Source organism: Cygnus olor, chromosome 2, assembly GCF_009769625.2.
Source record: "Cygnus olor isolate bCygOlo1 chromosome 2, bCygOlo1.pri.v2, whole genome shotgun sequence".
In the NCBI taxonomy this organism is placed as follows: domain Eukaryota; kingdom Metazoa; phylum Chordata; class Aves; order Anseriformes; family Anatidae; genus Cygnus; species Cygnus olor.
This window is the reverse complement of record NC_049170.1, coordinates 17,257,713-17,274,660: the sequence shown is the minus strand read 5'-3', so window position 1 is coordinate 17,274,660 and position 16,948 is coordinate 17,257,713. Positions and strand designations below refer to the sequence as shown.

General features: G+C 38.3%; 1 protein-coding gene across 4 annotated transcripts in view; it reads right to left on the bottom strand.

The window, feature by feature from the left end:
* MPP7 (membrane palmitoylated protein 7) overlaps positions 1-16,948 on the bottom strand; it is a 151,668-nt gene that overhangs the window by 33,981 nt on the left and 100,739 nt on the right. For all 4 annotated transcript variants that reach the window (XM_040548046.1, XM_040548048.1, XM_040548049.1 and 1 more), the window contains 4 exons: positions 9,616-9,747; positions 3,032-3,113; positions 1,982-2,067; positions 101-175 (listed from right to left, as the gene is read on the bottom strand). In XM_040548046.1, coding sequence (XP_040403980.1) covers positions 101-175; positions 1,982-2,067; positions 3,032-3,113; positions 9,616-9,747 — 375 coding nt within the window. The remainder of the gene's footprint in view (positions 1-100; positions 176-1,981; positions 2,068-3,031; positions 3,114-9,615; positions 9,748-16,948) is intronic.

The following is a 16,948-nucleotide window of genomic DNA, read 5'->3' as shown; positions in this document are numbered from 1 at the left end:
AAGTCACATTCTTGGGTCTCTCATCTAAGCAAACAATACTGATCCTCAGCAGTAACACTTACTACAATTGCTTTTGAAATATTCTTAAGAACTTGCCTACCTTGCCTTCCTTTGCTGGTGTTTCTTCCTTCACACTGGGTATAATTTTAAATGTAATTGCTCCTTGAGACTGAGCCTAGTGAACATTTTAAAAGACAATGCACAGAGAATTAAACTGTAAGTTTCAAAGAAAATCTTAAAAGGAAATAAAATTCAAATTAATTAAAATACTCAAAATATAATTAATCTATCCTCTCCCAGACATGATCCATCGAGTTTGACAGCTTCACCATACAGAACTTTGAACTGCAAAAATTACAAGTACTCATTTAAAACCCGATGATTTATTTGTGTCACTTGGGGTTACAGATGGACTGTTAAAACCTGGAACCTGCATGTTTCAGAGGTTCCACTTCTGCACCGAAAGCAGGAGCAAATGCTACAGCTAAAATATACACATATTAGAAGCAACTGCTGGACTCCTGGCACAGTTTGGACATCCCTGAAAAATCCAACTAACATTTCATTTTTCAGAAAAAATCTGATAGAAAAATTCAAATAGGCTTGTGCCATATTTATCATATAAAACTATTGGGGGGATTTATTCTTTTGGCAAGTTAAAGAAACCAGAAAAAAAAAACATTTTTGAATAGACTACGTGTACTAAATGGAAAAAAAGTCCTCCGCTATAAATCTTAAAACAAGTTAGCCATCATCAACCACCTCATCCATTCATCTTTCCCTATATCCCACTTAAAGTGTGTCTGGCTGCATTTTACTTATTAACCACAATATATTCCCACTGCCTCAGTGACATTTTGCTATTGAAGGAAGTGCTAATCAGCTGGAGACTCTGCTACTATTGCATGCAGCTGACAAGTTTCATAAAACTCGCAGAGTGCAACAGACAGCCAACGATTTAAGCAAAATGGAAACAGGCCTGTCCACTACCAAGTGAGACATACTTCTGCCTGCATGTCTGTGATCCAAGAGCTCACTGTTTGACAAGCAGCAGCCAAGTTCTTATTTCACCAGCCATAGGACTGGAATCAATAATTCTGTTACTTTTGAAACAAGCTCTAAATAGCTTTTGATGTTTATATTGTACCTCAAGGAGGTAAATGGGGAAATTGTTCACACCTTTTCTAGTGCTATTGTGTTTCTAGAGATTTTTAAATATTAATTTTTGCAGGAAAATATGTTTCTGTAGGGAACACAAGACCATAAAACCAGTATGATTATTGCTGGGCTAACACTTGAAATGAATCATCTTGGTAATTGAACCAAAACTGTGAGACAGCCATTCAATTCATCAGGACAGCAATGTATTTATGTATATAAAAATGACTATACCATGAATATAAAGAGCTGTCACGACCTAATCTGTTTCTTTGGTATAAAAATATTAAATATTTCTGGAAGAGTCTGAATTCTTAATTTGCAATAGGGATCCGTAAGTGACTAAACAGGCTGGCTTTACAGATCGTGTAGTTCAGAGAAGTATAAACATAATTATATATATCATTCTATACAAATTAAGATATACTCTTAACATACCCAGTTAGTTTATTCTATCATGCACGTACATTATGAATTCATCTTCACGTGAATTTAATGCATTAGAAACAAAAAAAATTGTAAGTTTGAATTCAACAAATCATTGTATATCTTAAAAACTGCAGAGGATACATTGAGGTCCACAAGATGTTTACAGCCATGTGACCATCATTAACCCATTACAAGTCATTTGTAATTGCACAGATCTAATGTGTGGAAAATCATTTTTCTAAGAGAAAGGAAATAGAGGTTGGTAGGTGATGGTACTAGAAGAAAAAGCACTACTGCAAAATATACTTTTTTACTAAGAAACACATCAGAAATTGTAAGTCTAATTATTTTTTTTAGACTCTCCTAAATTAATTTGAAAATGTTTCGTATTTACCAAAATGTGTATTATTTCTTCGGGTTTTTTATCATCTACAGGAATCCCATTGACTTCCCTCAGTTCATCACCAACGTGAATAAGACCTACAGAAGGAAAAGAGGGATTGTTAAATAGTATATGTTATGTCTAATACAAAAAGAGCTGTCAAAATTCAGCTGTTTTCTCCCTTGTCCATCTACTTTAACCTCTAACTTAAAAACAGGAATATACGGTGAACACAACTACAACTACTGTCCCCATAGATAAGTTTGAGATGGTTGGTTTACTCACCTTCCTTCCTTCCTCCCAAAAATCAGTACTCTATGACTTTTCCAGACTTTTATGCAGATGTTTGAAAAATGTCTGTGCCAAATCTCTTTCTACTCATACTACTTTCCTATTGCTACACAGCTGCAAGTACTGCAAAGATGACTTAAGTTATGAGCGCTAATTTGTGGTACAAATGCTTCCTAATTTAATGATATATATCTAGATTTACTCCACTATCCCACCTAAGTGTGAAACGCAGCTGTCTTAGATTGTCTTCAGTGAAAAGAGTCACGTTAAGAGTATAATTCAGGATCTCTTGCTTGAGTTCTTTCAGATTTTGAGCATCCCAAACTGAACAATGGGAGTCAAGGATGGGCTGCTATTTTGATAATGACCTGCAAACTCCAAATGTAGTAGCATAGAATAACGCAGCCATCATGAGTTTCTCCATCTATAGGTACTATATTAGACTATCTCATCATTTCTGAGTGGATGTCTTTAACTGGAAACAAATTAGGATAAATAAAAAACCAGCCAAACTAACCAACAAACAAAAAAAAAAAAAGAAAAAACCCCTCTCCACCTGCTAACTCAAAAGACACCTCATTGCAAGTGAATTGGGGAAAAAAATTCAGCACGAATACTTTCTCTGGCATTGAAACATCACTTTGGAAAACTGCCCAAACTCCAAATATCTTTGTGGTACAGAAGTATTTCATATGTACAAAATACTCCCATTTTATCACATCTTCTAAATTTTATAATTTGAATGGCTTGTACCAAGAAGCAACACCTTACCACTTCTATCTGCAGCTCCTCCACGCATTATCCTGGCCACCACAATAGCACCAGTATGTTCATCCCTTTTAATAGTAGCCCCCTTTAAAGAAAAAAAATGTTTCTTGGTTAATCTTACCATAAATTTAAATCCCTACACTAAAAAATATTTGCTACACAAAAATGAATAAAGTTGGCATAGCATTGATGTGTGAATAACCCAAAATGATACTTGCTCACGTAAAGAATATACAAGCTATGTTGCTCAGGTATGTTGCTCTGTTACCATCCTGTTAAAATGGGACTTCTTTTCCATTCAGAAGTGACTTGGGCATTCTGTACTTACACAGCGTTAAAAAAGCACAAATGGCACAAAAAGTTCACTTTTCAACTTAACGTTTACTGTAGCATATGTTATTTGAGTCCGCTGCTAAAAGTGTACTAAACTATTACTGAGAATTGGTAAGTTGTTTCTGTGTTAAAAGGGGGGTAGGGGAGTGGGGATGTTACATACGATGCCTATGAAAGGTTTATCTGTAATTGTTGCACTTCACACTGAAAACTGCCCATGCACACACTAATCCCTATTTTGCTTTACAGTGCCATCAATAAACCACAATTCAAGAAATCCCCCTGCGCTTCAGCTCTCATGTGGAACTGGAATACATGAGGGACAGCTCACAACGCAGAGGAGTGGGACATTGACTGTTTTTATGTTACACAAATACAGCGCAAGACATTTAGGTAAAAATTGCAAAACGCAGTGAAATTTGCAGTGAATAGCTGTCTAGAGGAGAAAAATGCCTTTGTAACCACAACTGTGAAGGTGTTCTGCAGAGAGGCACGAAGTGATGAGTAAGAACCAGGTAGTGGCAGGGACAAGGGAGAATCTAAGGAAAACCAGAGCCTCGAAGCACTGTTGAAGTTGCAGTGACATTTCTTTCAGGCAGACTGGGAGGCAATGAGGTGGGGAGAGGCTGGCCCTGCTCTGCAATTTCACTTGAAAATCTCATGATTAGACTTCTGTGCAGAAAGAACAGAGTGCCATTACGAATCTATCAAACACAGCATTAACCCCTCCAGCCTGGATCTCAGTATTAAGGTATGACCTTGCAGCAACGGCTGTAAATTTAAAGCTTATTATTAAAACCTGGAAAGTTGCATCTGTTTAAAAGTATAGAATATCTTGGGTTTGGTTTTAATACAGCCACCAAAAAGAAAAAAGCATTAGGATGCTACAGCCGAATACAAACACAGGACACCTCCACTATATCGTTCACATAAAGCAGAGGCTCCCCCATTCATCAGGAAAAGAAGCCTTGAAAAGAAAGGCTCTAGGCCTTTTACCTAGATGTTGACACTGTTAAACTTCACTGGATGCAAAATGCAAGCTGTGCCCGGCAGCTGGCCGCTGCCACCACCCAGCCACCGTGTCCCCTCATGCCAATGTCTAGACATGGTTACTTCCCTTCTCTTTGTTTTTGGACAGACCCTGGAAAAAACTTGTGTGGAACTTGCAGTATGGACCAAGGTGACATCTAGAAGTGATGATCCAGCTCGTGTCACAATGGAGCAGTGTCTTCACTCTTTAGGCAAGTACCACTACCTGTATATCGCCACAAAATGAACTCCCGGCACACATCAGCTGACTTCAAACGTGTCCCAGTAAGTGTAAAAGGTAACTGGGAATTTTCACACAAAGCACAAAATCAAGCTAAAATGTACAGGAAAATTATTTAACCCAAGCAAGGTAACTGCCAATAACTTCTTTATGGCAAGCTCAGCGTGAGGCCCATAGGCAGCACTGTTTGAGTTTACGCATGCTGCTGTACCTGTGGCACACAAAGAAATAAGAGGGTTCTTTAACCTCTCCTTCGCTCCAAATTTAGAATACTTAAAAAGAAATCATCAAACACAAATGGATTTCTTTTTGAGCACTTGAAGAGTTGATTTTCTGAAAAAGCAGCTTCTCTTGTACTGTTGCCAGCCCTGCTTAAAGTATGAGGTATATATAATCTGGCAAGGATTTCTCCTTATGAGATGTTCAGCTCCAGTACTTTCAGTTACATGTGCAGTGCAGCTCCTCATTTAGAGCTTTAAAAATGGAAGAAGGTTAGGCTGGACCTTGAGAGCTGGAAAATATTTTCAGTGTTGCTAGCCAAAAGTGTAAGTTACCCTAAATGAGACATATACAGATGTAATAGCATAGCTCAGTTTAAAATACTTTTAAAGGGAAAAATAAGGAGTTTGGGAGCCATATGGTGATCAGACTGAGAAAATGTTTAAAGCTATACCATGCAAAAACACTAAAATACAAGCTCCTTTAGCAAGGCTCTTTCACCGTTTCTTTTTTTTTTTTAATTACTTTTAATGTAGTAAAACTGGTTGGTAAGCACCACTCAGGGTTTCACTGACGTAAGCTTTATTAGTTCACCCATTTATCTGCTGGTTCCACAATACAAACATTCTAAGCCTCCGTTTTTTTTTTTAGGAAGAAAAAGACTAGCCTGTAAAATAAGCTACTAATAAGAGAGTTTGAAAGATCATTAATATTTTTGCATACTTTTCTATTAAACAAAAACATATGCAGATGTTGAATGCAAATAACTACTTCAATAAGACTTATTTTAATTCATTTTTTATTGGAAATGCAAATACAAAGAGCAGCTACCTACCTTACACTGAACAGTTATTTAGAAGTTGATGCCCATGCACATGCAGACTACGCACACCAAGGCTTTCCATACCCCCAAATTAACACCACCGATAAAATAGTTGGTCGGTTTCATTCACTGACAAGAACCAAGCTATGGGGACTTAGAGGAAGTGGCACAGAGGAATAACTGGAGAATCTGCATTGGCAGAACATGTATGCAACTATTTTTAAACACCACCATTTGTTTCACCCAAGTTCAGCTATGGAAATCAGGTATCTAGTTCAAGCTAGGTGTCCAGGCTCCTCCTGCAGTTAATGAAAACAAATAGGCAGCTCCAGAGAATGAATCATCCTTTCTTTAAGACAGGCATCTTGAACAGATGGAATGGCTCATTCTGGAGCTGCCTATTTTTCTCCTGACTGTAGACACAGCACAGATCATTGCTTTCCAAATGACTAAATTTATGTGAAATGAACCTACGTGATGAAGAAGAAATCATCTGGACATGAAGAAGGATCCTGTTCAGAACAAAATCATGACAGTGCTAACAAACCAGGACTATCATTTCAAAGCTGGAAGCAGCGAGTGGCTAGTAGCTGAACCCCAGATACGCCAGGTGCTGGGTATCAGAAATGTTAACCAGGAAAACGGCAATGACTGAAGAAGTCCTAGGGAAGTGGACTCTGGGTTTAAATAAAAACCCTCCAAGCTATGTGACAAAAAGACGAATTACAGTCAGGGGAATTTTGAACCATCTTTGGAAGGAAATGTCTCTTAATTCTCTCTATATAAGGTTCAGAGACATTCTAAATTACTTTGTTTAGGTAAAACCTCCTAACACATGATCTCACCTCACTTGAGCGAGAAGCTGTTAGAATGCCATTTGCTAATAAAGCATTAAGGAAAAAAAGAAAGAAGGGGAAAAAAAAAACTGTGGATGGATAAACCGAAAGTTTAAATCATCTCTTGCAGAAAAACTGGAAGAAAGTTCAGCAATGACTGTTGAACTGATGAAATCTGGCAAACAGAAGGCCCTCCCGCAAACCCAGTTTCCCTCTTGTGAGATGATTACTCCTGGGAACTCAGGCTTTGTTAATATGTGATTAACACCAGTGAGAGTTGCTTAACTCAGAGACAAGTACAAACAAATACAAGAGGAAATGTGGTGTAATTTTACATTAAAAAGGTCACTAGATACACTCCGAAAAGTTAAGAGAGTGCATAATTCACTTCACAGAGTACTGCTGAAAGTAATCCAAAGGAGATGTTCAAAGACAAGAACTTCCAGAACTTGCAGCTGATGCAAAGCTAACTGCTTTGCAGAATAGCAATCTCTGCTGCTTGCTTACAAACAGAGGAAGAGAAGGTATCAGAAGTGAAAGAAAGTTCAAAGAGCTCAGTACCTTCAAGTCAAGAAGACAGGCAATTCCCACCCCAGAAAAAATACTGTATGGTACCTCCATTCTCAAGTTCATTAGAAACAATTCTGATGTATCTATGCAAGTGGAAGTCAGCCTTTATGACTGGTTCTTGTGGTTTAGCCCGAGCAGGCAGCTCAGGACCCCATGACCGCTTGCTTACTCTCCCTAGGTGGGATGGGGGAGAGAATCGGAACGGGAGAAGCGCGAGAACTCATGGTTGAGACAAAGACAGCTCACCCGGTAAAGCACAAGCCGCACACACGAGCAGAGCAGAAGTGTGTGAGCACCACAGTTTTCATCATAAACCCAAAACAGCATCATGTGAGCCTCTATGAAGAAGTTAACTCTATCCCAGCCAAAACCATGACACTGAAGTAGTGTGAATAGATGAGTTGAACAAATAGAGACTCATTGATCTGTACTTGGCCAAGAATACGCAAGACTTTAAAACAAGCTCTGAAGGAAAAGAAATTAAAAAGACATGGAAATAAATAGAAAATGAAATTTTAAATAGTTTAGTAAAAGTAGGTTATGGTGTATCCTTTCTTTAGTAAATCAACTTCAGGAAACATAAACACAAGAGTTCTAAAATACCTAGCAAAAACCTGTCTTTAATTATTCTGCTGTGCCTACTCTGATAAGTAACTTATCCGGTAACTTATCTGAGCTACCAGGCATGTTTCTTCTCACTCATACTTAAGAAAACAGCAATCTGGTGAAGACAAAAACACAAACAAGTTTGTTATGTATTGTGATGATGGTGGCATAACAGTAAGTGACCATAAATCTGCCACAAAAAGTCAGTACGTGACATCAACATCAAAAATGTTAAAATGGAATGAAGGGGATTTACAGAAAATGAGGAGGACACTATATAGTGTTCTTGGAAGTTTTCTTGGAGAGCAAACAACACACAAACCAGAACTCACCATAAGTTCTTCTCCAATGAAAATAGAACAGAAAGATAGGCTGGGGACTTGAGACCACAGACACTCCTTTCCCATACAGATAATGTGCTATCTTAGAAACACTGATCAAAGGGAAGCTTTAGAAGTCTTTGAGGCCAATCTCCTGCTCAGCACAGGACTACTGTGAAGGCAGATCAGGCCAGCCATTGACTTGTGACAGTTTGGAGACTCCATGTCGTCTCTGGTGGGTCTCCTCCAGTGCTGTACTTTCCCACCTGATGATAGATTTTTCTTAATTTTTTCTTCTTACATTTTTCTTAATTTTTCTTAATTCTCAATCTAAGCGTCCCAGAGCTGTATCTTGTGGCCACTGCCCTGTGTTTTAGCATCTTTCACTGCTGAGAAGAGTTTGACTCTTTTGTCCTTGAAAGTTCCCCACTGTCAAGTAACCGTAGGCTCTCATATCCTCATTTCATACTATGTGTTCTGATTTGTTCACACCTTTCAGAATTAATACTCCTTCTGATACTAAATCTGAAAGCAAGTTTGTTTTCTTCCTCAAAGAATTTCTTAGATTAAAAAAAAAAAAAAAAAAAAGAGGAAAGGTTGAAGCTATGATTTAAACATTTGGAAAAAAAAAGTTTAATATGTTAAAACAAAGTGAAAACTTTCCATATGGTCAAACATTTCATTATGCCAATGGGCATCTACAGTCAGTCACTACTAAAATTTATTTCTTGTTTATTGATGCCAGAAATCCATCAAGAGTGATGATAAGATGTCTACTGAGAGACATGCTCTCCCTGTATGTCTAACAGAGGAATCACTTTCCTGATGTCATTTCAAATGCAGAATCATTGCTTTCTCAAAGTTATTTTGCAGATATTTCTTCAGAATTGCAATCCATTAAAATAAATATTCAGTATAGCATAAAACAAAGCTCTTACTGATTTGCAGGAGAAAAAGAGCACAGGTAAATTTTATTCAAGATGACTCCTACTCTACAGCAAATAAAAATAACCAAATCAAGTAAAACATTTTAATATTCTTGTAATACAACCTAGGTTTAGTCCTTTCATTTTTCCAGATATCCCCATGAAGATATTAACTTTCTAGTATTCATAATCCAAAGTACAACAACAGACATCTTAAATTTGCCCAGATTTCAATTCAAGCATTTTAAAATATGTTTTTACGCTTTATTTTCAGTGTATCAAAAGGTCACATTTTTTTTACATGAATGCTCAGAGGCACAGTTCATAACAAAGGTCAAGATTTCTTCGGGGATTCATTCTCCCTCTCATTTTAAAACAAGTTCATGATGCAAATTCAAGATAAAAGATGAATATATCACATATATAAAAGCTCAGACTGGCCCACATACATAATGCTCAAACACCACAAATGAACAAATTCTTATAATTCATTTCACATACTTTACTAATAATAAATGGAAATGGAATACACAAGTGCATCACTGAATGTTATGAATAAACATGCACAATGCCTGTCTATTCACTTTTCTAATTAATTTTACCCATTTGTGTTTATAATCCGAACACTCCACACCCTGCACACAAAAATAAACACCCATAAAAACAAACGACAGGAAGACTTACCAACGGTTCCCTGTTTTTGACAAGTCTGATTATTTTAACTGAATCTTCTTCCTCATCAATATCATCAGGCATGGGGGGCAAGACAGGATCATAGTTCTTCTGAGCAACAGTATCATGCACAGAGAGCAAAGCCTGGAAATATTAACAGTCAGTAAATTATCTGGCATCTGAAAAGTTCATGAAAGACAAAGCAGACACTATTATACATAGCCTGACTCTACTAGCTCTACTAACACGATGCAGGTAGATCGAATAGAATTTTTGTATACAATTTGACAAAGCATTTGACTCTGTCTTGCATGATATCCTTGTCTCTGTATTGGAGAGACATGGATTTGATGGATGGATCACTTGGTGGGTAAGGAATTGGCTGGATGGTCGCACTCAAAGAGTTGTGGTCAACAGCTCAATGTCCAGGTGGAGATCAGTAACCGGTGGTGCTCCCTCAGGGCTCAGTACTGGGACTGGCGCTGTGTAACATCTTTGTTGGTGACATCAGCAGTGGGATCGAGTGCACCCTCAGCAAGTTTGCTGCTGACACCAAGCTGTGTGGTGTGGTCGACACGCAGGAGGGAAGGGATGCCATCCAGAGGGACCTGGAGAGGCCTGAGAAGTGGGCCTATGCAAACCTCATGGGGTTCAACAAGGCCAAGCACAAGGTCCTGCATCTGGGCCAGGGCAACCCCAAGCATAAATACAGACTGTATGGAGAATAGATTGAGGGCAGACCTGAGGAGAAGGACCTGCGGGTGCTGGTGGATGAGAAGCTCGACGTGAGCCAGCAACATGCGCTCGCAGCCCAGAAAGCCAGCCAGATCCTGGGCTGCATCAAAAGCAGTGTGGCCAGCAGGGCGAGGGAGGGGATTCTCCTCCACTGTTCTGCTCTTGTAAGACCCCACCGGGAGTGCTGTGTTCAGTTCTGGGGCCCCCAGCACCAAAAGGACATGGATGTATTAGAACAAGTCCAGAGGAGGGCTACGAGGACGATCAGAGGCCTGAGGCACTTCTCTTATGAAGAGAGGCTGAGGGAGCTGGGGTTGTTCAGCCTGGAGCAGAGAAGGCCCCGGGGAGACCTTACAGTGGCCTTCCAGTGCCTGAAGGGGGCCTACAGGAAAGCTGGGGAGGGACTCTTTGTCAGGGAGTGACAAAGAATTCCCTCCATAAAGTATGTATTTTCATGCACACAATGTGTGCACCTAAGTAAATTGTGGATACAGAACAGTGTCTTCATATATATGAAAGTACTAAGTGCTTTATACACTAGCTTGAAATTACAAGAATAATGATCAGGAGAAAACCCAAGGCTCCAAAAGTAAGAACAACATTCTATTCCTCCAAGATAAAAGTTTCTTCAACAAACCAAGCAGTCCTATGAATCAAATAAGCAAAATAAGCATCTTCCAGTTCCTCTGTTCAAGCATCAGGTGCATAACATTAAGCTGTTTCCCAACCATTCCCTTCAGAGGAACTCTGGAAGCTTACTTGGTTACTGGATCCCTTTCATACTAGCTCCCTTTCATACCAGCTCCAAATTATCCTAGGAATGTTTAATTTATTGTGGAATTCATGATTGAGATTGAGGAACGTATTGCTCAAACGATTTGGCTTACCAACCACCTGTCATATGTCTTGCCCCATTTCTTTCTCTTTGTAGTTTCTCCAGTTCAGACATAGCTTGGCCAATCGATTTTTCAAAGAAAGGCCTTTCAAACTTTGTTGTGACAAAACGCTCAATCTTGAAAACAAAATAACTTATGGCCTGCAGAAACTCAAGTGTCTTGAAATTCAAAGGAAGTTGGAAAGCTTATTCTCCTAAGGCTCTAAGAAAATCTCCCCTATAGTCCAAAATTCACTGGATGAAATAATAAGAACAAAATAAACGAAAAATCTATTTCTAGATAAAGAACTCTTCAAGTTCTTTTCTATTTTGAAAAGTCTTCATGATCTGTAATACCTTTTAGACTGGTGAACAATGGTCAAGTAATGCATTTACCTCTGTGGTGGAAACTCTGCATTACAGCAGGAGTAACAGCAACAGCCATGCTTTTTATTGTAGTTACTGCCTTCAGTTGCTTCTGTTTTCAAGTAGTTGCTCCTAAACACTTGAATATCTTACATTTTGATCTGACATTTTTGCCCAAAGAGTTAATATTACAAAAGTTAGTCTGAAAAGCAGAAGTGATTTGCAAGTTGATAACCTTCCTTGCCATAAAGTGTTTTGCAAAAAGTTGAGATGTTTAGGATTAAGCAGAACACATCAACCTCGGTGACATGGATGGCATCAGAAGGTATCAGTTCAATGACTGCAATAATGAATCTATTATAACAATTACAATGATGATTAAGAAGAAACGCCTTAATAAAGAAGAATGGAAAATGGCTACATTTCTCTAATACTAGTTTACTTTCTACTTAAGTAGATAACGTTAGACTGAGTATACAAATAATCCAAAACCTTATGTTCTCGAGGATGATGCGAATATTTTTAGAAAACACATAACACTTCTATTATGCTATTCCAGGATTTTTTTCCTTATTGAAGGAGACTGTAAACAACTGAAAGAATTTCCAGGCAATGCTACAAACTATCATGGCAAAAGCAGACAAGAAAGCACACACAGTAATCCTCAAACTCTGAAGTTTCAAGTTGAAGTCAGGTCTTCAGCAGAATAAACACAGAAGATCAGGTCTGCTTCATGAGAATTTGCTATTGTCTTGCTGATTTCTATTCATGTTGTACAATTTGATAAAAACATTTTAACACTATAACTAATTATTTCTGTTTTTCTTCCCAAGATACAGTTATCAGCTTGTACTATGCACCATCAATATCCACCAGCTCCCTCCCTCCAAAGATTAGTTTTACTTCAGGTCTGAGCTAAAAACCTCAGGCTAGCAATTATGGTTCCTCCCGGAAATGTGTATTTTGAAGCCTTACACATGTAAAATCCAGGCAATCACACGTGGTCCTCTAAAGCTGTATGTGAAATATCAAAGATACACTAAAACAGAAGTAGTGTTTGCTTTTACTTTGAGCTACTTACAGTTAAGACTTCTGAAACTAGTATTCTGCAACTACATTTTTCCACATAAAGCTCGGGCACATTCACAGACTGGTTCAGCTTAATGAGGTTCTATATTGCAGTTTAAAATCAATCGGGCAGATAGAGAAAACAGATGAAACTAATCTAACGTACCATTTCCACAGTAAAAGGCAGCAACTTAAAACATGTTCAAAAGAAACTACCACGACAACGAAACTTGCAAAAGAGCCTCCATCCAATACCAAACTGAGTGATGCCATCAGTGTTAATAAGACGCTTCCCTGCTACGACTGCCAGATCAGCCTTCTGGACACAGCATGCCGAAGAGCCCTGCAGCACCAGTATTAGAAAGCAATGCCAATCAGTGTCTGATGCAGTGATGCTTTCCTTCGTTCACAACTGGAACTTATCAGGCCCTTCCCTCCTCCTTCTGAAAAACACATTGAACCACTGCATACTACAGTTTTCCCCACACTCTACTATTATTTTATTTCAGAGCAAAGGTGCATGCTTGAAGTAAGCACACAAAGGCCAGAAGTTATGTGCTTTTTCTCAGTCGAGTTTCAAGAAGAGCTACTGTCATCCCAAACTTGTTCATGTTGTACGCTGAACATACAAAGATTTCTTTCCTGCTCATTTCATTGCTGCTTCTTTTAACAATATATCCAGTCTCCTCTATCCACTGTAGCTGCTCTTGAATAGTGTCAGCAGCAGAGACATTGCACAATGATTAATTTGCAAGCAAAATTTATAAAACTATTTTATTTCACTTAATGTTTCAACTAAAGATGATCGGCATATCTCCTCAGGAGAACTTCCATACATTTCAAACACATGAAAAAATGACCATATTCACAGAGTAAAGTGCCATTTCTTCAGCAGCTTCTCAGTACTCTGCATTTAATAAAATGTATGCTTAGTCCAAAAAATTATGCATCAGACTAGACTATATATATAAAAGTTTGGAACTTTTTTTTTTTTAAGAGCAAACAAATTACAAGTGCCAAGAAATAAAACTTGGATTCTATCCTGAACAAGATTTACACAGAATAATGGTGTAGGGAATGCACAAGGCAAGGTAAAGCTGGTAATGTTCTCTTTTTGTACATAAGAAGTAATCAACTTACTGCATTTACACTCCATGATACTCATTTTTGCCTAGCACAAGAAACTTCCAAGATGTGCAGATGACATTTTTTTGTTTACATTTTGTTTTTGTTTTGAAATACACAAATCTTCAGAACTATGCACATATGATGAGGGTCATGCATATTTAATCACCGCTGGAGAAAAAGATTTTATTTCAGCCCTAAGTTCTATGCTTATGATTCACTAATGTAAACAGGGTCCATATTTAGAACTTGAAAGAAGGTATGATTCAAACTCCTGCACTACCTAAATATAAATATTGATGTTCAGCTAAATTCTTAGACATGATCTAGCTGGAAATGAATACTTTCATCAGACCTCTGAAATGTCTAATAACTGGTGCTGTATTTTTCATATTAAAACTATCACTGATCATTTCACAGTTTATAAATTGAAATTTTACACTATCAACTTACACAAAGAAAATCTGACTTTAAAAACATTCAAGGATCTTTTTCTTAAACTGTTCTGAAACTTCAAACGCTTTCTTAAATTGAGAATGTTATTAATGAAAACAGTTCTGTATTTTGAAAAACATGTATCATTTAACTACACTGAATACGTTTTTGCTCCTCTAAAACAATGACAAATTTCATATGATTTATGATTTTTTCTTCTGTTTATATTTTGAGAGCCATAAGAATAAAAATACCTCAGTAACCCTGATTTTTGAACACAGCTCCTTATAAGTTTTAGAATTCTCACTATTTAAAAAATAAATAAATCTCTATTTAAACTCTACTTTTCAGAAATACTTTGCATTTGCAACTCTAGAAAAAACGTTTTAGAAAACAGCAAGTTAAACAAAGATGGAAGACAACGGACAAAGAAACAAAAGAACCCCTTTCTTTATCTACTAGAAAAACAGTAAGATTAGAAAATTAAGTATTTAATAATCAAGGTTTTAGAAATAAAGTTTGTGAGGACTCCAACTAACCTTCAGGAAAGCAACCAGCTGCAGCAGATTAAGACTTCACCAATCCAGCTGCTCATTACCTTGCTGGAGATTGCTGTCCAGGCAGCAGAGTCAGCAAAACGCAACAGAACGGCCCGTGACTTGCTGTCAGTCCACAGCTTGGATCACCAGCACAGGCCACATTTCCTGGCAGCTCAGTTTGATAGCTTGAGCTATATCAGGTGAAATAGACATTTTCCCAGCTCTTTGCTTTGTTTTGGTGATAGTAACTTCCACCAAGGCTGGAGTGGAGAAGTACATAGGAGGAGAAGGGTAACTTCACTTGCAAGCACAGCGGTGTGCCCCTCAAATCACCCGCCAGGGCTCTTATGCTAGAGAGCTGCAGCCGTATCTAATTTTCCTTTGTGAAAGGTTACAGAAGAAATACAAAAAGATAAAATGAAAATATTGGTGGAAAAATTATTCAGCACTTGAAAGGCTGATTTATGAGAGTAACTTGCGTAAAGTTAAAATCAAGTGAGTGAAGTCATCCAGAGATACCAAAGAAAAGCTGAAAGAGCTGGGAGGAGACTGAGTCCACTGAAGGAGGCTGAAGGCAGCAGAATAAAACCAGCAGAAAGCCGAGGCACAATGGTGATGGCATACAGGCTCTGGGCACAAAAAAGCAATTAGATTACAGAACAGTTTAGAGAAGAAAGAAATAAAAATATGAAGTATTTAAAGTCAAACTATACCTTCAAGAACAACTAACAAACAGCACTAAACTAACAGGAGGAAAGGGAGCTGAGAATTTAGCTAAGAGAAAGGGGAACACCTTTCTTCCTCTGCAGAAGAACTGGTCTTCAAGCTTACTGTGATGAATACACAGGCTGCACTGTGAATTGCTGCAGTGTAGGCACCTATGAATGCCATCCCCTAGCTCCACTCCCCAGCAAATGGGCAGCACAACAGCCGCTAGAAAAGGGCAGCACAGGTAACCCCAGGCCTGACGCAGGGCAAGGGCCATGAGAATCAGCATGAGTGTGACGAGAGGGCACGGCCCAGCAGGCATCTGAGCTAACAGGCGAGAGCAGTTACGGCCTTAGAACTGAGCTCGGCTAAAACGTGAGGCATCATCTAGAAGCAAGCAATAAAACTACAGGCAGCAGAAACTTGCTAGCGCTGCTGAAGTGAACAGAGGATGGCTGGGATAACAATGAACTGGGTTTTCTCTGGCAGTAGAAGTAGTGTGAGTATGCAAGCTCCAGTAACCATGTCCCAGGCAGCAAAGGATTAAAATTCCTTCCAAAGGTGCGACAATTTAAGCAACTTTCCTGCAAGAATCTGAGATTTTCTACTCTGAATAAAATTCTCCAAGTTAAATACACATAGTAAATGATGTTGAAGAAATCAGTTAACTTCCAAAGAAATGAACATCCTTTATCTTTGCTGCTGAAAATCACTTACACTATTCAATTAACATAAGCAAAAAAACCTTTGACAGTGACAGTAAGAAAACTGAAATAAAGTCCTTTAATTTAAGTATGATTTTCAATGTGTAAACAGGAAACCAATGGATGTATTAATTCATGGGAAAAAAAAAATCATGGTTAATTTACTTCTTTCTTCTTTCAAATGTTGTATTTTCCTATATGTCCTCTATAAATGGCCCAGAAATGATACGGTGTCTGAGAAGACAGCAGTTAGGTATGCACAAAAGGGAAGAAGTATTCCACGCGTGTGGCTGTCCCATCTGTACTTACAACAGGGTTGCCCCACAGTTCAAGCTTGTCCCGCTGGCAATCGAATCCCTTTTTCTTCCAATTTGACCAATCCTGGGTCACAGGAGTGACTCAAAACATGTAAAACACATCCCATACATATGTGGTTTTGTGTTCTTAGTATCTACTAAACATTAATGTTCTTAGCACAGCAACTTCTCGGTTGGATCAATAGTAAGTACATATTACTTTTTCCTTTTTACTATGGAGGACTTTATTCCTGACTATACGAACTTCCTTTCACACAAGGGTAATTTCATTGCCTGAAAATGCAGTTTCTTGATTTCAGATTCACCAATCTGAACTGATGGGTTTACCTGCAGCTGGTAGCCAGACAGCAACAGCCAGCAGAAAACTAAACTTTCTGCATCTTCAGACTCCCGTTTCCTTTCGCTCATTGTTTGGAGCCCCTGGAGACGTTTCCAAAGTTGAACTATCTCAGCGTTCACAGAAGCACGCAGCCT